The sequence below is a fragment of the Ochotona curzoniae genome, unplaced genomic scaffold (genome assembly GCF_017591425.1).
Source record: "Ochotona curzoniae isolate NIBS_2020 unplaced genomic scaffold, NIBS_Ocur_1.0 contig_3819, whole genome shotgun sequence".
Taxonomy (NCBI): domain Eukaryota; kingdom Metazoa; phylum Chordata; class Mammalia; order Lagomorpha; family Ochotonidae; genus Ochotona; species Ochotona curzoniae.
In genome coordinates this window covers 48,780,128-48,801,053 of record NW_024466004.1, presented here as the reverse complement: position 1 = coordinate 48,801,053, position 20,926 = coordinate 48,780,128, and the positions used below count along the sequence as shown (strand labels likewise).

Below are 20,926 nucleotides of genomic sequence, written 5' to 3'. Positions count from 1 at the left end.
TCGCAGCTCTGCCAATAGTTATCGCAGAAACAGCCTGCAGCCATGCGCAATGAAGGATGACAGAGTTCCAGTAAAGCTTTGTTCTGGTCACTGAGGCTTGCATTTCTTTTTATGCAACTTATTCCTCTTTTTCTGATATTTTCCCCCATCCATTTAAAATGTATAAACTTCCTAATCGGCAGGCTGTAGTTTGCCCACCCTTGATCTGGACTGGACTTCCCTGAGGCGAGGGCAGACATTGTACTTGGTTAGACTCAAGGCTCTCCACCAACACAAATCACTGAGTGAGAGTGGAGCCAGGGTCCTTAGGTGAAGCACATTGTGAATCCTTTGCAAGACTGTCAGTTTTCTATCCATAGCCGGAGTCTTTTCTCTGTTCCAGAAGCGGCGTGCTCTGCTCCCCAGTGCCTGGCCCTGGCTTGTGTTCCTCTGGTTGGGAACATCACTCAAGTTGTGACATCCTGCTTCTTGTGGCCATGAGCTGCCTGCGACACTGCATAAATTAAGCAGCTATATTATCTCTAGTACTTTCCAAACTCTTTTTCCTTGTGCTTTTTTCTTTTACCAGTTTTGTTTCCGATCAGGAGTTTCTGCACCTTTCTGTGTTGTTCCGACTTAGTCAAGGATTGTTTAGCCCACCTTTTGGCATTTGTGGTTCTCCCCGTGTCAGATGCTGACCTCCTTCATGCACTCAGGTCCACATCGTCGTCATCTCCCTGCTCCATCTATTACTCTTTCTCAATGATTTGCTGCTCCCTTTTCTTAGACTTGAGGTGGCCTTCTGCTTTTCTTGTTTGCTTCCCACCCTTGGGCCTTGCCTATTTTACTCCAGGGCTGACCTGAGCCTTACCTCAGAAGCGAAGGATGAGTGGAGCAAGGAAAGACCTTGAGAGAGGGTGGAGACAAGGTACGGGTCAGTGAGGATGAAATCAGACAGTGTTCCAGGAACAAATCTGGGTTCTTTCCTGGTTATCTTGGTGGAGAAATACCGAGGCTGACCTCGCAAATACCAAAGTGCGTGACTGCATGTGATGTGCTGGCTTCCGGGAAAAGTGGGAAGCATTCCACTTGCCAGGCTTCAGCCTGGCTCTGCAGCAGTTACAACCAAAGAAGCAGCCGTGTGCGAGCCCCTGTGCAGGTGATTGAAGGCCCGTGGATGCAGAGAACTGTTACTCTGTAATAGGCAACTGAGAAGCCTACAGTTGTGCACTTCAGTTGGGTTGAACTCAGATGTCTGTAATGTGGTCGAGAATATATATGTTCTGGTTAGAAAGTTTTTAATCCAGCAGATTTTCCAGCCACCCATGGCACTGCTGTTGGCTCTGGAATGTGAACTGCATCAGTTTAGTGCCTTGTGGAAGTTCATCTCATGCCCTCCCATCTCCTTTCCTTTCACTAACCCTGAGGTGCTAAGGGGAGTAGAGAGTGGGTGGGGGTAACTCACAGGCCCACTGATTAGGGACGATTCGTATTTTATAGACTGTGAGCCCCCAAGCACGTAGAGAGTGGCTTGGGCCTTAGACTCTTGTAAGCATGGCTTTATTTCTTGAATTTACTTTCTGACTACAAAAGATGCTTTAGTTGGCTCATCTGTTTTTACTTGTGCCTACAAATGGTTTGAGGAAGAAACGGTGAAGGTTGGAGGGAACATCTTGACTGATACAAATGACCAGTGAGGTTTGAAATTGGCATGCTTAGGCCTTAGGAGAAGGAAAAGCTTCTCTGGGTTTTTCCTTAAAGAAAAGCTTTCTCTTTTTTTCAAAGACTTTTTTGGTAAAGATTTTTTTTTATTTTTAAACATTGATTTGTTTTTATTGGAAAGGCAGGTTTACAGAGAGAAGGAGATACACAGAAAGCTCTCGCATTTGCTGATTCACTTCCCAAATGCCCTCAACGGCCAGAGCTGAGCCAATCTGAAGCCAGGAGCTTCCTCCCAGTCTCTCATTTGGGTGCAGGATCCTAAGGCATTGGGCCATCTTCCACTACTTTCTTAGGCCACAAGCAGGGAGCTGGATGGAAAGTGCAGCAGCTGGGACACAAACCAGCACTCATATGGGATCCTGGCACTTGGAGGTGTTGGATTAGCCAGTTGAGCTCTTGCACTGGGCCCAAGATTTATTTTATTTTTACTTGAAAGTCAGAATTACATGGAACGAGAGGAGAGAGACAGGGAGAAAGATCTTCCTTCTGTTGGTTTACTTCCCAAATGGCCTGCAACAGCCATGGCTGAACTGGTCCAATAGCAGGAGGTAGGAGCCTCTTAGGTCCCCCATGCAGGTGCAGAGGCTAAGGTTTTGGGCTTTGCTTTACTGCCCTCCCAGGCCATTAGCAGGGAGCTGGAAGTAGAACAGCCGGAGCTTGAGCCAGTGCCCATATGGATGCCAACACCACAGATGGAAGCTTACCCTACAATGCCACTGTGCTGGCCCTCTTTCTGGCTATTTCTTCAGGCTCTCAAACCTTTGGCCAGGTTCCTGCTTTGGGGAATGCCTGAAGAGACTTTGCCAAGAGCTCTAAATCCCAATGGAGAAAATCCCTGCTCCTGCCTGCAGGAAAGCATGCTCAGGCCAGAATCTCCAGCTCTCTCCTCCTGTCTATCCCCTCCATCTATTCTGGTCTCAGAATCCACACACCAAATGCGTCACCCTGGAAGCTGGGCCCTCAGGGAGATGGCTACAAGATGGAGGAAAGTTAGAAGCAGGCGATCTTGTTCTGTTGTGACTGTCTGTGAGCTGCCAGCTCTGTCTGCACTCAGACGTGGAAATGCAGCAAGCCTGTCATTGACTCGCTTGCTTGACGATCTGATGTTTTCAGTTATGTTTGTTTGCTCGGCCTTAAAAACACTTGCGTTTCAGATATGATGTTCAGGAATTCTGTTGTGATAGGCAGCATCTTTGTTACGTAATATCACGTAATTATGAGGTTCTGTGTTAGGTCTGTCCAAAGTAAGACCACTCAGATGTACTATGGATTTGTGTGTGTGCTTGAATCTATGCAATTATGTCCTACTTGTATTATAAAAGCTGTTATTGAAAAGGAAGATGGCCGTTTCTCTTATTTGCTATGTTGTACTGAACGCCCAAGATAGATCCAATTCCGAGAAGCTTATGATATAAAAGGATGCCTGAGACATGGAGTTAAATTACTGGAATGAAATTGATTTTTACACTTTATAGCTTCTTTAAATGTGTTATGCCGCCCCCTAGTGGACATCAGAGAATTTCTGAAGTCTGACAGCTCAGGGCTCCATGGCAGGACTATATGTACAAGAACCGATGTAATGAATTCCAATTCATTTATGGGTTGACCATGATTTTAAAATTTTAAGCCTGGATTTTTTTCCCTAAAGATTTATTTATTGATTGGAAAGTCAGATATACAGAGAGGAGGAAAGACAGAGAGGAAGATCTTCCATCCGATGATTCACTCCCCAAGTGAGTGCAACGGCTGGTACTGCACCGATCTGAAGCCGGGAACCAGGAACCTCTTCCGGGTGTCCCACGTGGGTGCAGGGTCTCAAAGCTTTGGGCCGTCCTCAACCGCTTTCCCAGGCCAGAAGCAGGGAGCTGGATGGGAAGTGGAGCTGCCGGGATTAGAACCGGTGCCCATATGGGTTCCTGGGGCTTTCAAGGTGAGGACTTTAGCCACTAGGCCACGCCGCCGGGCCCTATGCCTGGATTTTTATGTAGCTTCAGTGAGTGGGGGATGTAGGGTGCCTTTATTATTTTTATTCTTAAAGATTCATTTGTTTTTATTTGAAAGGCAGATTTACAGAGAAAGCTGGAGAAACACATTGCAGAGAGATGTTCTGTCTGCTGGTACACTCCCCAAATGGCCACTGTGGCTGCAACTTGGCCAGTTCGAATCCTGGAGCCAGATGCCCAGTAACTTGGGCCATCTTCCATTGCTCACAGTGCTTTAACAGGGAGCTGGATTGGAAGTCGGACAACTGGGAATCAAACCAGTGTCAATAAAGGATTCTGGCACTGCAGGCTGGCCCCAGTAGGGTGCTTTGTAAAATGGCTTACCCAAGAAAATCTTTTCAAAAAGTCAGGGGACTTCCTTTTACATCTTGATAGTTGTGCTTTGTTTTTAGAAAACATTTATTTGGAGAGAGAGAGAGAGAGAGAGAGAGAGAGAGAGAGAGAGAGAGAGACTGACTTCCATTTGCTGCTTCATTCTCTAAATGCCTGGAACATGATTGTGCCAGACAAAAGCCTGGTCTTGGAACTCCATCCGGGTATTTGGGCCATCTTCTGCTGCTTTGCAGGACACATTATTAACAAGGAGCTGGATTTGAAACAGAGCCTCAAGGGCTCGAACTGACACTGTTATATGGGATACCAGTACCACAAGGGGAATTTAACCCTCTGTGCCACAATGTCCCCTATGACAATCTTTAAAAACAACATTTTTGTAGGAGTTATCACAAATGTTTATTACCATAATGAAGATCAGTATTTTAACTTCCTGAAATAGATTCTGAAAATGATAACTTAATGGCTTAGCTTATTCTACTTTCCAAATTGGCCCTTTCTATCTAATAGAAATTTCTCCAGCTAATAAAAATTCATTCTTTTTACAGTGAGCCCCTTCCCAGTGGGAAGGGTATGATGGCTCCTTCTCCATCCTTCTCCATCCTTCTTAGCATATCCTTCCCAGCATTCTTCCATGTAATTTATATTATTCTTTAGAAACCACTGCTAAGCAGTAATAGGCTCAGAGCAAAGCCTTTTTGTTTTCTTCCATCAGTAATTCACGCTTTCATCAAACTTGAAGGACGAGTGGTGGCCAGGTACAGTGTCGCTATCAAGTGGCTCACAGCTTGAAGGTAGACACCAGCATTTGTGTTGATCATCACTGGGGATAGCTTGAAGAATTGAGACTGCGAGGCCAGCTGCTGGAGAGAGAAAGGGCTTCTCAGAGTAGTTGGTGGCATAGTGGACTCAAGGTGGTGTCACAGTTGGAGCTGTAAAACAGCAGGTGGCAGGGGAAGGTCAGAATGTCCAGGCAGAGGGTATAGCATCTGCAAAGGTTTAGAGGCAAGAACACAGCCCTGGATGAGGGCTTTAGTTCATCAAGGCTACCATAACATTGCCGACTTGATAGCTTCTGTTTCTCTCAGTTCTGGAGTGTTGGAGAAGCATGAATAGCCCACCATAGTAGGAAGATGCATGCAATTTGGTTTGGCTGGTGCTAGGGGGCATGGTAGGTAGTGGTTGGAAATAGGACCAATAACAGACAATAGAGAAGGTAGGCTATGTGAAGGTGAGAGCCAGGAGAGAATAGCCCTGGGGATTGTGGAAAGGGGAGAAACAGACAGGTAAGCTAGGAGAAAGCTCCAAGGAGGAGGCCAACAGTGTCAGATGCTGCAGAGAGTGCAAGGAAGCTAAATAGACAAAGGCCCTTGGGTGTTGCTACAAGGAAGTGATTGTTGATGCGGCAGATTCACTTCCATGGGGTGATGAGTGTGGGCAGAGTTTTGTGGAATTTTGTTGTGAGAAGAGGTGGATCATGGTTATAATGATATGGAGACAAGTATAATATGATGTCTTTTCCTGGTAGCGGGAATTGTTGCATTCGTTTTCTTTGGTATTTGAAGTGCACATATTCAGCAAGCTGGTATCTGAAAAGAGCCCGTGTGACTCTCTCTTGCATCTCTTCCTTGACACTAGGCTTTAATGTTGAGCACAAGAGGTGAAAGAGGAAGAGAAATAAAATAGGGCAGGAAAAAGGAAGGATTTCTAAGGTTATGTGTGACCACAAGATTCCGGATGAACCCCATGTTCCTTTTTCTGGCCTAATCTTCAGTGTGGATAGAGAACCTTACACCATTGCACCAATGTGGTTTTCTCCACACCAAACGATATATCCTGGGACAGGTGCATCTTCCTACCACCTGCCACTCCAAAAACTCTGCTCATTGCTAGATCCTCATCTTCTGCATAAGTTAGTCACATGTTAGTCATTCTACAAAAGTCATTGACATTATTAAGCAGGAGCTTTAAAACTCTAACCCTTCAACTCTTGCAGCATCTTCCTTCCCTTCATCTCAGAGAATGAGATGTGCCTGCCTCTCTCCAAACAGCCCCTTCTCATCTTCTGACTGTCCCTGAGCATGGTTTCCCTAACACTCCTCCTCATTTTAGAAACTCCCTTAGATCCCCATGATCTCTCAGAGCTTTAAAATGACCACCAATGTGCTCCTGCCCATCAGGTCTCTATCTTGAGGCTAACCCTATTCTGTGAGTTCCCCACCTTCTATGTCTCTTGGGGGTTCTGTGGGACCTTCAAATGCAACACATTACCTCATCTTTCAAGGTCAGATCTGTCCCACCTTGTGTAATCCAGCGTTAAGGTTGTTATCCACTCAGGTCATCAAGCTAGAAAATACCCCATGTATCCTTATGCACAATTCTATCCAGTGATCAGGTGACTTCTTTTCATCTATTTCATGGTTCTGTGTTTTCCTTATTTAGCATCCTGTCCACTGTTGACTTAGCCAGTGCATCATTTTCTGTCTTGTCTCACTGTGGTTTTTTGGAAGCAACCCTTCTACCAACAATTTCTCTGCCTTTCAGCCGCTCCTTCACCTTACCACAAGGCTGGTTATGTTTCCTGTATGCATAGACCCTCCAAGTGCTTAGCATTTGCTTTTGGAGTAAATTTCAGCTGCTTGTGCTGAGGGCCTGTCCTGAACCGATCCTTGCTTACTGCTCAAGCCTCATTCGTTATAAGCATCCTCATTTGCATCCTGTGCCTCATCACTCTTGAAGTCCTTGGCGGTCAGCTAGGCACCCGTGTTCGTGTTGGGGATGTCCTCTCCCTCTCCTGTGTGTGTGGAGCTTCTGCTCTACTGAGCAGAAAACCTGTGCAATGCCTGGAGGGAACTTTCTTCAAGTCAACCTGTCAGTGTAGACACACACATTCCTCATTTTTGCATATTAGGTGCTTCTCAGTACTATTAGGTGGTCAGACTGAATTTAGGATGACTGGTTTATTCTCAGATCATGGACTTAAATAATTGCAGATTGTAGCACACTTAGAATCAAAGTCCTGAATTATGCTAAGTTTGTGAAAATTGCCACTTTAATTGCCATAGTTATAGAAATAAGAGCACTAGAAAAGCATCTGATTTTTGTGCATATGTAGAATTTACTACAATAAATGTAAGATGTTTATACCGAGAGGTCCATTGAATGCTATGATTGTATGGTTTAGGCATCATGAAATTTATCCCGTGACTCCTCAATACTTTGAGAGACAAACAGAATTAGGCAGAGATTTCTGAAAGATTTGCGGGCATTCTGGTATGCCAGTAATAGAGTTATGGCTGCAGTAAAACCAGGGGCAGGACTTTACAGTTCCAATCAGTAATGCTTCAGAATTTTTAAAGAACTCTGTTGCTTTCTTATTTTCATTCTTCAGAGGAGAAAATTCTAAGTATAGGAGTATAAAATTATTTCTTCTTTGTTACCTCCTCCCCCTAGATGTGAAAAAGAGCATATCATGGTAGTTATACTACCCCTTTTGTTTTTCCTAGAAGTAGTTTTCACTCTTCTGATTTTGAGGGAGGTTCTGCTCATCCCCGCTCTATCAATGGGTACAGGTGTAGCGCTGACTGCCAATAAGTTTGTTTTTTATACTTATGAGGAAAAGCTGTATGTATTTTTACTGCAATACTCTCCGTGGCTTTTCATAGGGAACCCTACTACAAGTTGCTGTCTACAATTGGCCACATAAGCACTCTGGTGCTCGCAGAGGTTAGACAACACCAGTGAAGGTCTGGGTGTTGGGGCCGTCAGGCAGTGGGAACAGAGTGCGGCCACTTCACTGCGTGGCACAGGAGAGCATCTGGACGGGAGAGTTTGCTGCAAGCAGCGCCCGGGTGGGGAAGGCGCTTCAGCCAAGCTCCTGTTGTACCCTTAAAATCCCTGGGAGCAAACTAAGGTAGAAAGCTGAGTTTTCTGGAGAATGAATCATTGACATAGTATTTATAATTTCTGTAATTTATAGTAGACATATACTCAAATTTTCTATCAAGGCAAAAATTCTTCTTAAAGTACCTTTTATGTTGTGAACTAGAAAGTGCATAGAATGATAAATAACTCAGCACAAAAATTTCATGGGAAATAGTCTAAAAAACAGTGTGCATGGCTTTCTAATTGATGTTTTTTGCATCCAAAGTTCACTTGACTTTGATTGTTTTTGTCTACAAGCTTTCTGAAGTTCCCCCCTACTCCTGGGGCCACCATTTTGCCTGGGAAAGGCAGATGCTGGCACCCCAGTCACTATCGCCTCCTGTCCTGTACCCCAATAGATGCTCACTGTGCTCACTAAAAAAGACTTTCAAAGTGGACTTTTATTTTTTGTGGAATTGCACAAGGGAAAGCAAAGGCTTGGCTCTGGGAGGAGGAAGGGAGGGGTCTGGGGGAGTCGGAAGGTGCAGCGTTCTCTGGATTTCTTCCCCCCACTATTTCTCACAGGTGGGTGAGTCCAGGCAGCGCCTGGAGCCTGTGTTCCTGCCACGCAGATTGCCCTGTGCAGAAGCCGCACACGCTCAGTTCCTCCACAATGTGTGCTCCATTCTGAACTTTTCTCTACAGACTGCCTCCATGTGCTAGTATTTGCGTGTGTCCCATGCACCGTAGTAACTTGTTTCCGCACAATTCCAGGACGTTAGCTTATTGCCAGTGGGTGGACAACCTCAATGAGACCCGGAAGATGCTCTCCCTTAGCGGTGGCGGTCCCTTGAGTAACCTGCTGAGGTGGGTCGTGTGCCACATAACAAAAGGAATTGTCAAGCGCGAGATGCATGGCCACGGCATTGGCCGCTTCTCAGAGGAGGAGATTTACATGCTGATGGAGAAGGACATGCGGGCCTTGGCAGGGCTGTTGGGTAATGTACCATTGCCTTCTGTTCTCTATTCTATAACCTGACAACTTGCATGCTTGATCAAACACTGCTGGTTTACTCACTGTGTTTATTTAGTTGGTGTAGATGGCAGCCCCATGATGGAGCCAGATTCCCTAATTTTCAGGAGCATGTGCCTTTGGGGATCACTGGCAAGTGTATGACAGCGTTAGGGTGGTGAGGGCCCATGTGCAGAGAGCATAGAGCATGCTTCATAGTCAGTGCCTGGGTAGAGGTGAGACTGGCTTGATTCTGAGCACTCAACGACTCTGTTTATAAACAGTGCAGGGTTGAACTGCTGCTTTGGAACACGAATGCTCAGGTTTGGCCATGTGCCCATGGACATCAGGTTGAACCTGAAACACCTGCTGACAGTGGTAATCTTAACTGGTTTGTGTGTGCACACATAACATGTATCGTATTTGCACCACTTCCTGTTGGTGTTTCTCTTCTGACTACCAGACTTTCACTCTGGCTCTGCATTTTTTATGGGCTGCTGAAGAGGGATGCACTCCTGGCCACCTGACTGGAGGTGGCTGGGCTGACATGGTTCTGTTCCATCCAGTGTAGCTTTGCTAGTTCATCAATATACAATTTTAATTCAGGGCCACGTGGGTGGGAAATAATGCCGTCTCTTGGAACAGCTGATGTACAGGGCTCAAAGCTCTCTGATTGAGTCACACAGTCTAGCGCTTCAGAGGCCATCTAAGGTGTCTGTTGAAGGTGGATTTCACAGTCCCTCCCCAAGTGGCATTTATTTCTTGACTCACCCTTTCCCTGCTTCTGGAACACATTAGGTGCCTCCCCACCTTGGGAAAGGGCCCAAGCACTTTGCTCCCACTCCTGGCTTTGGCCTGGCCAGCTTCCAGCTGCTGCAGGCAGGCGGGGAGTAAGCAAGTGCATGAGACAGCTGTCTCTTTTACCTTTTATATAAAACAAGCAAATTACTTATCAAACCTTTTTAATAGGAAGGAGGCTGGGCATTTACTTTTTGGAATCCATCTATTGCCCTAGGAACAGAAGCCTGGGCTAGATGTGACCTGTCCCTTGCAGAGTTGACTGACATCTTCCTGTTCTGCACTGCAGCATTTGCTAGCTTTCCTTAAACCCTGGGCTGCAAGAGGCAGCCCTGGCATCACGTCTAGCTCTCCACAAGCTTTGCTGTGGAGTTATGGTCTGTAGGGGTTTGGGTACTCACTAAACCTGCGAAGCCTGGTCTTGTTTGCAGATGTTATCACCCACATCCATTGTTTTGCTTCACTGACAGCAGGTGGAGCTGCTTGGCATAGATATGAGTGGAATTTGCTTCAAGTTTGCCTTGCTCCTTTGGGAACTTAACTACAGACTCTTGGCCTCAGAAACCAGACTGATGGCTGGATTATTTCTGCCTTAACAGTGGCTACATCTGGTTCCTGGCTTTTTTCTTTACCGGCTCACACTATTGAGGGCCCCCATTGATTTGGCGGAGATTCAGTCAGGAAAATGCAGCTCTTCTTTAACCATTCAGCAGAGGTGGATTGAGGCAGAGAAGGGTGGTCATGGCTTTTCTGGGACATTTCTGTTTGAGAGCCCAGGGACCAGATTGCTCTGATCCTGGTCTGACAGCATTTCTGGAACCTCTACTGATGTAGATAATACTTTATCCTTAATTTAAGAAGTGGAGAGAAATAGATGGCAGAGTACTTGAAAGTACAAAAGTGCCCCCATTATCTACGCTCTCATTTTCTATAATTTCAGTTATTTGTGGTCAGTTAAACGTTGAAAATATTAAATGGAAAATGACCAGAGTTCCTTAGTTCTAAATTGTGTCATTCTGTGCACTGTGGTGGGATCTCACACTACAGTTCTGTCCTGGGGATGGGAGACAGTCGTTAGTCCAGCGTACCCATGCCATATGCCCTGTCCACCCATTGATCATTTAGTAGTCCCGGTTCTCAGACCAACTGGGACAGAATCTCAGAGCTTGTGTTCAGGTAATGTTTATTGTACTTAACTAATGGCTTCAAAGCACAAACATATGGGCATCTTCAAAAAGCTCATGGAAAATGTGGATTTGTGACAAAACTGCAGATTTCAAATATGCTGCACCAAGATTAATTTGTCTTTTAACTGCATTTTCCATGAACTTTAAAAAAATTTTTCCATTTTTTAAATTATATTTTTTGACAATCTTTACATAGTTAATTAGGGTAAAAAGGTTCAAGGAAAATGGGTAAGACTATTATTTCCATATTATTTCCTTCATATATCTGAGGTAAAGGGGGAGGTAAAGGGAGAAACCCCACCTAGTCTCTCACCCACCCCAGGTCCCTGATGTGGGGCATGCTCTGAGGGTCTTGCTCAAGTGGTTTTGATGGTTTAACAGTTCTGAATTGCTGCCAATCTCTCCACTCCAAGCACAATGAGGTCTTTGCAGAATCCACTGACAGACATAGTCCTTCATAGAGTCTCCATTTACCCAGTTTTTCACTGCCAACATATAGCTGAGACGGTGGATTGACTTGTTCCATCCTCTGTCTTTTCATGGTCAGGGTTCTGAGTCTGGCAGTTTGGGGGGATCGCCAAAGAAACTGTCTGAGGTGTTCCCAGACCAGATTCTTGTGTGTACTAGCAAGTACAGGGCCTGGCACAGTCCATTGCCTTGATTAGCTGGTGGTTGTAATTGCTGGGTTGGTTCTGTTTCCAGCCCTGTCTTCCACTGGAACCAATGGGTGTGGCAGTCCAGACTGGTTCTGCCTGGCACACATTCGGCCCTCACACAGACCAGTGTGGGCTGCAGCCTAGTTGGAGCGACCCACAATAATTCCCACCAGGCCCACCCCCTACCCTTGTTTGCCAGTATGTGCAGCAGACTAGTCCAGTCTGTCCCACATCCCCCTTGGCTCCCATACATGTCATTGGGTAGAAGCTAGTTCCATGTAACCAGCTCAACTATCCAGCCCTCAGCATTTTCCATTACTTTTTAAAAGTAATTGTGTAGTATACTGTAATTCCAGTGTACTAAGAATAGATTATAAAGTGTTTTCTTTAAGTGGAAATGTGAAAATTCCAAGTATAGTAAGTTGAGGTTGCTATGGTCTGTAGAACCTGGTTGTGCCTAATTTATAAACTAAGTTTTCTTACAGGCTTCTAAGTATACAAAACACATAGTATTGATAGGGTTCAGCATCCCCTGGGAATTGTAGAACACATACCCGGAGGAAAGAGGGCACTGCTCCAGTCTACATTAGAGTGAGGATTACATGTGACGTTTTTTGTAAGGTGCTTGTGAGAAACTGGCAAGAAGACTGGCTCTGTTATATTTTATCATTCTCTTTCACAGCCTTTGTAACACAACTTTATCAGCAAAAGCCTTTATTGTGATTTTAAAATTTACTCTTATTGGTTGCAATTTTAATTTCAATCACTGTCATTTTGTAACCATTGCTACCATTTTGGTATACATCTTTTCAATATTTTCTGTATATTTTAAATCATTCATTTTATTCTGTTACATTATATTCTTAAATATACTGGGTGACTCATTCTTAGTGTCTGGAAAACTGATGTAAGTTTTATCAGACAAAAATCCTTCTCTGGCGTCTGCCTTTTAGGATTAATCACAGAACAAAAGTACCTAAGTCCACAGATATAGTCTTAAAGCAGATAGAAAAGACAGAATGAAAACAAAAACTTTTTGTTGTCCTGTGTTAGCACAGAGTTCCTTGGCTGGTTATTAGATGTCTGATTAAAGTAAAAATAAAAGGTGGAATCCAGGGTAAAGTCAAAGTACACCAGCTGGTGACAAATAAGGAAACTCGGGCACAGAAAGGTCAAGTGACTTACCACAGTAAGAAATAGAGGCACCAGATTGGTACTGTGGCATAGCTCATTAAGCTGCTGCTTGCCACACTGGCATCCCATATGGGCTCCAGTTTGTGTCCCAGCTGCTCTACTTCTAATCCAGCTCCCTTTTCGTGTACCTGGGGAAGCAGCAGTTGATGGCCACAACCGGCAGATGGAAGTAAGGGGTCCTGAACTTAGTCCAGATCTCCAGTTTAGGTGAAGAGACCCAAATAACTGAGCCAGCACAAGCTGCTTCTTGGGATGTGCGTTAGCGGAAAGCTGGATTGGAAGCAGGCGAACCAGGACTCCTGTTCTGAACTGCATGTCCCAGGTTCAGGATATAGCCATTCCAGACGGCGTCTTGATTGCCTCACTAAACACCTCCCACCAAGTGGTAGAATTTTATAAATGTTTACCAGTATTGTCTCCCTCAGGGGGCAAGATCTGGTAGCTCAGGGATGTGTCCAGTTTGCTCATTACCAACACTCAAGCCCCTCACTAACAGTGGGAGGTGTTTCAGTGTGTGTTTTTGACAAATGTCAAATGAATTATCCTTCAATCTGAGTTTTGTCCCCACGACGGGTAAGTGGCTGACAAGCATGTTATTCTTTGATAGGATCAGATACAGTAACAACTCTACAATCTATCAGTTAAACACATTCACAAGTTTATCTGCTCAACAAGCCCTGATAATTTGTTCTTTTCTTCACCCCTTCATTAGTTTTTGACCACCATGCATGCAGTTAAAGCTGAAATTGTATTTATTATTCTCTCCAAGTGCTTGTATCTCCCAGTTACTTTATCAGTTATCTACCCACTTTTCCCATGGGTTAATTGCTCTGTCAAAACCTAGAGTCTGTAAGAGCCCAATTAAATGAGGCGGCATTAGGTTTTGCTGGTGTGTCAGTTCTAGCTTGTTATAAAGTTTTTCCCCCCAAAGATTTGACATATGGAGTTACCCAGAAAAAGAGAGACACAGAGGTGGAGAAAGATCTTTCATGTGCTGGTTCACTCCTGAAATAGCCACAAGGGCCAGATGAAAGCCAGGAGCCAGAAACGGTATCTGGGTCTCCCACACGGGCACAGAGGACCAAGCTCTTGGGTTCCCCTGTGCTACTCTCCCAAGGCACATTAACAGAGAGCTGAATTAGAAGTGAAGCAGCTGGGACACAGAACTAACTCCCAAAAGGGTTGCTGGTATCGCAAATCAACGACTTAACATATGAATCAACTCTACTCCCAACACACATTATTTTAAGATCATTGCCCAAACACCAATGCCAACAGCCTTTTATCCAACCTCAAGCTTAAGGGGTTAGTGATGACTAACGAGGAGACTCAAGGCCCAGTTTCAACCTCATCCCCTGTGTCCCTAACACCCACCTAACCCCTGGCCATGCACACCAGCAATGGCTACCTTAAATTTTTTTAAAATAATAGTTAGCTGTGCTAAACTTTATGAAGGATGCTTTCCAAAAGCATTCAAATGCAGTCTTGAATTGTGACTGGGAGAAATTTGAGAACTACAAGACAGGAGGTATAAAACCAAAGCAAGGGTTTGGCAGCAACTTATGGCACACTCCCCAGAGTGCTGTTGCTGCCACATCTATTTCCCACAAAAGCCAAGTCCCCTTCTTTAGCTCCAAAGCTCTTTGAGACTAACTCCCTCTACTTTTGATATGCCATTGTAGTAAAGGGGTCTGCAGTCTGACTTTCTTCCTTTCCAAGATCTCTTCCTAGGCCTCAACACATAATTGCACTCATTTCTTTTTACCTTTTCCACAACATGCACCATCCCTCTGCTGAGTTCCTTTGACTTCCCCCAAATTTACTCCTTGAACAAGCATCAGTTCTTTGCTTCATGAAAAGGCTGAACAGGATGGATTAGAGCTGTAGTTTAGAAATAAATGACAAAACGCAGTGATTTGATATGTGGGTGTGGGTGTACATGTGGGGTAGAAACAGAAAGGGCAGAGGCAAGGGGCAATCAAGCTCTGGACCTGGCAACTTAGTGGAAGAAGTGGCCATTCACGGAGCTGAAGAAGACTGGAGGAGTGAGGAGACTCAGGTACACCTGTGGCAGCTGTGGCATCCCCTGGAGACAGGCCCTGGAGCAGAGATGCAGTGTCTCAGAAAGGTGGCCTTTATCAGTGGAGAAAGGATGAATTTGATAAATTATGTTGGGGTACCTGGCTAACCATTTGGAATAGGTGATACAGTTCTGACTCCCTGTCATGCACCTGAATTAATTCCATCAGTTCTGTGGTCACAGCCACACTGAAAGCAATGGCCAGCCATTACCTCAGAGGATTCTCTAAAAAGCTAAGCCTTGTGTAGTGGTGTCAGGAGGTTGAAATCTGGTAGAATCTGGTTTTTAAGACAACCTGGGACAGTTAAAGGATTTTTAATTAACAGGATGAAGTGAAATGTCTATAGGGAGAAAGTGAAACAAATTCACAATTTGTTTCTGTAAAGGTGAATTGAAATCCAAAGTAGGTGAGCAGGTTAAACAGAGTACCTTATTTTTACATAGCCAACAAGCTAACAAGCAAATTGATCATTTAAGCATTAATGAATCGGAGATTACTTAAAATGTATTGATTTGAAGGACAGAAAGACAGTGCTCCTGTTCACTGGCTGACTTCCCAAATGTCCACAGTGGCCAAAGCTGAGAGCAGCGAACTCAGCCTGGGCTTCCTGTGTTGGTTTAGCTCTCACTGCCGGGCACACGTCAGCAAGAAGCTGGACTCAGAAGCCCAGGCTGAGGATGGAGCCCAGGCCCTTTGATGTGCAACACTGGCAGCCTACCTGGTGGTTGAGCACTGGGCCAGAGTCTTGATGTTTGCTTCCTAACGGCTTAGCTTAGCATTTGCAAAGAAGAGTGAGAAAGATCACTCCAAGAAGCTTACTGTGTAGTGGTGGCTCAGTTCTCTAGCCCCAAGCAATGTCTGAGGATATGAAAAATGTTCCCATGTGATCTTTTCTTTTAGAAGATTTATTTATTTGTATTGGAAAGGCAGATTTACAGAGAGAAGAGACAGAGAAAGCTTTATCTACTGGTTCACTACCTAAATGGTGGCAATGGCTGGAGGTGAGCTGATCTGAAGCCAGGAGCTTCTTCTGGGTCTCCCATAAGAGTTCAGGGTCCCAAGGACCTGGGCTGTCCTCTAATGCTTTTCCAGGCCATAAAACAGGGAGCTGGATGGGAAGTAGAGCAGCAGGACACAAGCCAGCACCCATACGGAATGCCAGTGCTGCAAGGTGGAGGATTAGCCTATAAAGCCATTGTGCTGGCCCCTGAACATTGAAATTTTATTCTTTTTAGATTTATTTTATTTTCATTACAAAATCAGATATACAGAGAGGAGGAGAGACAGAGAGGAATATCTTCCATCCGATGATTCACTCTCCAAGTGGCCACAATGGCCAGTGCTGTGCCGATCTGAAGCCGGGAGCCATGTACTTCCTTCACGTCTCCCACATGGGTGCAGGGTCCCAAAGCTTTGGGCCATCCAGGCCACAAACAGGGAGCTGGATGGGAAATGGAGCTGCCTTGGGGACTAACCATTAGGCCACCATGCTGGACCCGAAATTTTATTCTTTTTAAGTGTGTTGTCTTAAAGGCTTTTAACTCCGAGAACTTGGGATTATGCTGCTTTGATATCTGCATTTCCAGCTCTGCTTAATTGTAGTATGCAGATAGCTTCTCACAGAAATGCCCAGGTTATGTTTATGGTTGGCTGCGGGCTTTAGCTGGGAGCAGCACAGCAGCCGTACAGGTGTGTTCCAGCTGAGGGTCATGGGAGAAAGCTTTGGGATTACTGAAAGAGGCTACAGTCTTCAGTGTTCTCTCAGTTATTAATCTTACAGTTCTACAGTGAGTTGCTTTAAGTAGAGGTCATGTGAAAAGTCAGTATCCCAGGTCAAGAGCTCGTGAGTGCCTGAGGTGTGCTAGCAGTCATAGGAGCAGATTTGGAAGCAGACTGCCTGGAGTCTACCCTTGCAATAACTATATTCTTGGCCACTGACTTGCCTGCAGTCTGTCAGAGACTCCAAGCCAGGGCATTCAGCAAAGCTTTCTGATTCTTGACCCGTAGAAAGTTGAGATGTGTTATTTTGAACTGCTGACTTCGGCGGTAATTTGTTATGTAGTCATCAATAAGTAACGTAACAACATAGTAGTCCTATTAAACCCAGTAGGCACTTTTTTCAGCCGAGACTGAGCTATGAAGAATGAAGCCAGGGATCAGGGGAAAGAGGACTGCTTCTTCTGCTGGTTGTATGGTAGGCACCAGCTCTATTTACATAGACAGAGGTTTTACATATTCAAGAAGTAGGATCTTATCTTTCAGTCTCTTAGGGGACTTATTACCCATTCTGATTCTAGCAGATTTTTCTTCTTGGCTATGAACAAAGTGGGCTCCATTCCAGACTTGGTTTCTTCCTCTGGATGAGGGATCTTGGAGAAAGTTGTGAGCACTGGGAAGCAGTTGTGTGGTCAGGGCACATGGCCAGGAGCATTCAGCAGGGGAATTGGGTCTTCCAGAGTAGGAGACAAAGATTCAGTGCTACCCTTGAGAAGAAAAAAATCTCACACAGAACTCTGAGCTGGTGTCCAGCATGCTGAAAGGGTATTGTTTGAGAAAGTGTTAGGTTCCCATATTCAACGGTAAAGTGGATGGCAATTTGATTTGCTCTGAAAGGACCTGTGTTTACAAAGGTAATTTGAATAAGCTTTACTGCCCTGGGGGTATCCTAGGCAGTTCTGGTAGTTGAAGACCTTTACTAGTTTTGGGTGATTGCTTAATCTTGGAAAGTTGTTCAGGACCTTGGATTCTAACTAAGGATAAACTTGGATTCAACAAAAGGGGAAGAAAGGTCCTTCAAGACTGGTGTCTGCTTGCAGAGCCAATCTCCTTGGCCCTGATGGAAAAACACAAACCTTGCTAGAATCCATTACTGTGTTGCTGTCTTAAACAGGATATGCTCTTATAAAAAGAATCCAATCTAAAATTTTAATGCATTGTAGAGTTCTCTGGATCTGTTTCATTAGCCAGAATCTGGGGCCTATCAGATTGCCTTTATTGGGTAAAGAAATGGGATATTTGGGCCTGGTGTGATGGCCTAGTGCTAAATCCTCACCTTGTAACCACTGGGATACCGTATGGGTGCTGGTTTGTGTCCTGACTGCTCCACTTCCAATCCCGCTTCCTGTTTGTGGCATAGGAAAGTGGCAGAGGATGGCTCAAATCCTTGGGACCCTGCACCCACATGGGAGACTAGGAGGAGGCTCTTGGCATCCTGTCTTTGGATTGGCTTAGCTCCAGCTATTGAGACCATTTGGGGAATGGAAGCGATGGAAGATCTCTCTCCCCTTTTCTAAATGTGCATTTCCAATAAAAATACTTAAAAAAATGAAATTATATAAAATTGAGTAGGCATTTACTTCTGAGTTCTTTCCTTATTTGGATTTCATTAGTGGAGATTTTTTTCTCATAGGTATAAATCCTTCATCCAGGTTTCCAAAAATGACAAAATCTGACCATGCATGGTTTGAGTGGCTGGAGCTTGGAATGTGGTCAGGTGGAGTAATCTGAGCCCTGAAATGCAGAAGAACAGGTACAACCTCATCCCCAGGGGATTCCAAGGGATGGGAAAGAGAAGGTTGGAAGAAACTGGGCGATTATTGGTAGTCAGTGGAGCAGATGTTGAAATAGTCGCTTTAAGAGGAGGAAAAATATTTGAGAGTTCCTTCTGAGAATATTATAGAAAATTATGAGAATGTCTAGCTGCTTCCTGGAATGAAAACTGAGCAGGGATTAAATAAAAGGGCTTCTTCTGGAATGTTTCCTCATCTGCCTTAAGTTGTCTCTAAGTTAATTAGTGCAATTAGATGTCAGCAAGTTGCCAAAGTTGATTTTGATTCCGAGATTCATCCCTCAGCACTATTAATAATCTCAAGTGTAACACAGCAGCCTTCTGTAGTTGAATGAACTATATTGCAGCTATTTTAGAATATGCTGAGAATATGAGCTCTTTAAAGGAAGTGGCCTGTCACATATGCACTTTTTTTTAAGATCTATTTATTTTTTCTTCCAGGATGTGCTGCTCTGTGGTGCTCTTGAAATGCCTGGTTACCAAATAAGTCGGGGAGGATGGGGAGCTGGGGAGGCTGCAGGTGCCTTGCCCTGACGCTGACCTCTTCAAGGGCCTGCTGTCTGGCATGGCGCGGATGAAGGAGCTGGTGGTCGAGCTCCTGGGCCCACTGGTGCCACGGAAGGCACAGGCCCAGCTGGCAGCGAGTGGAGTTGAGATCTTGGATGATGAGCTTTCAGGTGGTGATAAAGATGATACAGATGAAAATAACATTGATTGCAGAACTAGTTCAGGCGGACCTTCTGCAAAATGAGCCAAACTGTCCTCATCCTCATCCTAACAGTAGCTTTGATGACTTTTAGGATACAATCCTGTAGAGTCCGAGATTACCCCCCACCCGCTTCCCAACCCCCAAAATTGATTTTCCCCATATTTTAACAATAGTATAGACCTTCATAAGGAGTTGTAATTTCATCAGTCTGTTATTTAAGTGTCCCAACATTGCTGGTACAGACACTATCATACAATCCATCATCCCATTGGCTAGATATGTCCAACAGTTTCACTGGAGTCCATCTCCGACTTGGAAGTCGGGATGCATGCTACACGGTGTCCCCACATCTGAATATGCTAGTTTGTATTACTCAATCACTTTACATTCCAATTTACATGATGATTTCCTTACGTTAGAACATTGGTATTTATCTTTTTGGGATTGACTTATTTCACTGGGCATATGGTCTCTAGTTGGGACTATCTAATTGCAAATGGTATAACTTCATTTTTTAATGGCTGAGTAATATTCCATGGGGTAGATGTACCACAGTTTAACCACTCCTCTTTGGATGGGCATCTGGATCATTTCCATCTCTTTACTATTGTAGATTGTGCTGCTGTAAGTATAGGATTACAGATCCCTTTCTCATATGCAGTTTTCATTTTATTTGTGTATAATCCTAGGAGCGGGATAGTTGGGTCATATGGCTTATTTGTGATAAGTTTTTAAAAACTTACTCTGTATCATTACTGATGTTTAAGGAAGATGTGGGCTCTGATTGGGAAAGGGTTTGTGTCCCAGGATAATTTTGCCAAAGAGAAAACTGCTTCTATTAAAGATGAAATAAGTTATTTAGAAATGAAGTTTCTTTTCACAAGTATGAAATCCACTCATGGAAATAAAATAGAACACTAAATTGAAGCTGTGAAACTCTAATAGAATACTCAGTAGTATGTAGAACTCCTCAAAGTTGCTGGTTGAACTTTTGTTTTCTGTTTTTAAAACAGTTGTTAAGTTGGATATCTGCATCATTTAACTTCTGTTGTAAAAAAGCTCAGGTCATGAGCCAAATTGTGAAGATTGGATGTTGGATGGTATAATGTTAGTTGTATACAAGTAAAAGGAACATAAGGGATAGAAATATTGAAAAGAAGAATCCTTAAGAAAGATAGATGGAAATCTTGAATTCACACCTGTGCCCAGTGTCAAGCCACCCAGAGATAGCCCACTGACTATGGCATGGAATGCCGTCTTGAGTGTCATATCTTGGGAGGCTGAAGGCATGGTTTTCTGTACTGATGTTACACCTATAAGTACAAATAAAAGGCCCTAAGTAAACAGCAACAAAAGATTTTTATTGGAAAGTCAAATTTACAGAAAGGAGACAGAAAGATTTTCTATCTGCTGGTTCACTCCCCAAGTGGCCACAACAGCCAGAGCTTAGCTGTTCTGAATTCAAGAGCCAGGAGACTCCTCTGGGTCTCCCATATGGGTGCAGGGTCCCAAGGCTTTGGGCCGTTCTCGACTGCTTTCCCAGGCCACAGGAAGGGAGCTGAATGGGAAATGGAGCTGCTGGGATTAGAACCACTGCCCATATGGGATACCGGTTCGTGCAAGGCGAGGACTTCAGCTGCTGGGCTACTGTGCTGGGTCCATGCACATTTTATCTAAGATGTCTGATCAGGAGCATTAGGAGAGGACAAGTAGATTTTTTTTCCTATAGCTTTAACTTCTGGACATTCACAGGCAGAATAATGGAAAATTGTGTGTTCTTTGCTGATTAAATTACCATGATCTCCTTTACTTTCCTTGAG

At 44.4% G+C, this 20,926-nt stretch overlaps 1 protein-coding gene across 1 annotated transcript in view; it reads left to right on the top strand.

Moving 5' to 3' along the window:
* Nucleotides 1–20,926, top strand: part of FAXC (failed axon connections homolog, metaxin like GST domain containing) — a 55,932-nt gene that overhangs the window by 19,223 nt on the left and 15,783 nt on the right. The window contains exon 4 of the mRNA XM_040983102.1: nt 8,676–8,899. Within this exon, the coding sequence (XP_040839036.1) occupies nt 8,676–8,899 (224 nt within the window). The remainder of the gene's footprint in view (nt 1–8,675; nt 8,900–20,926) is intronic.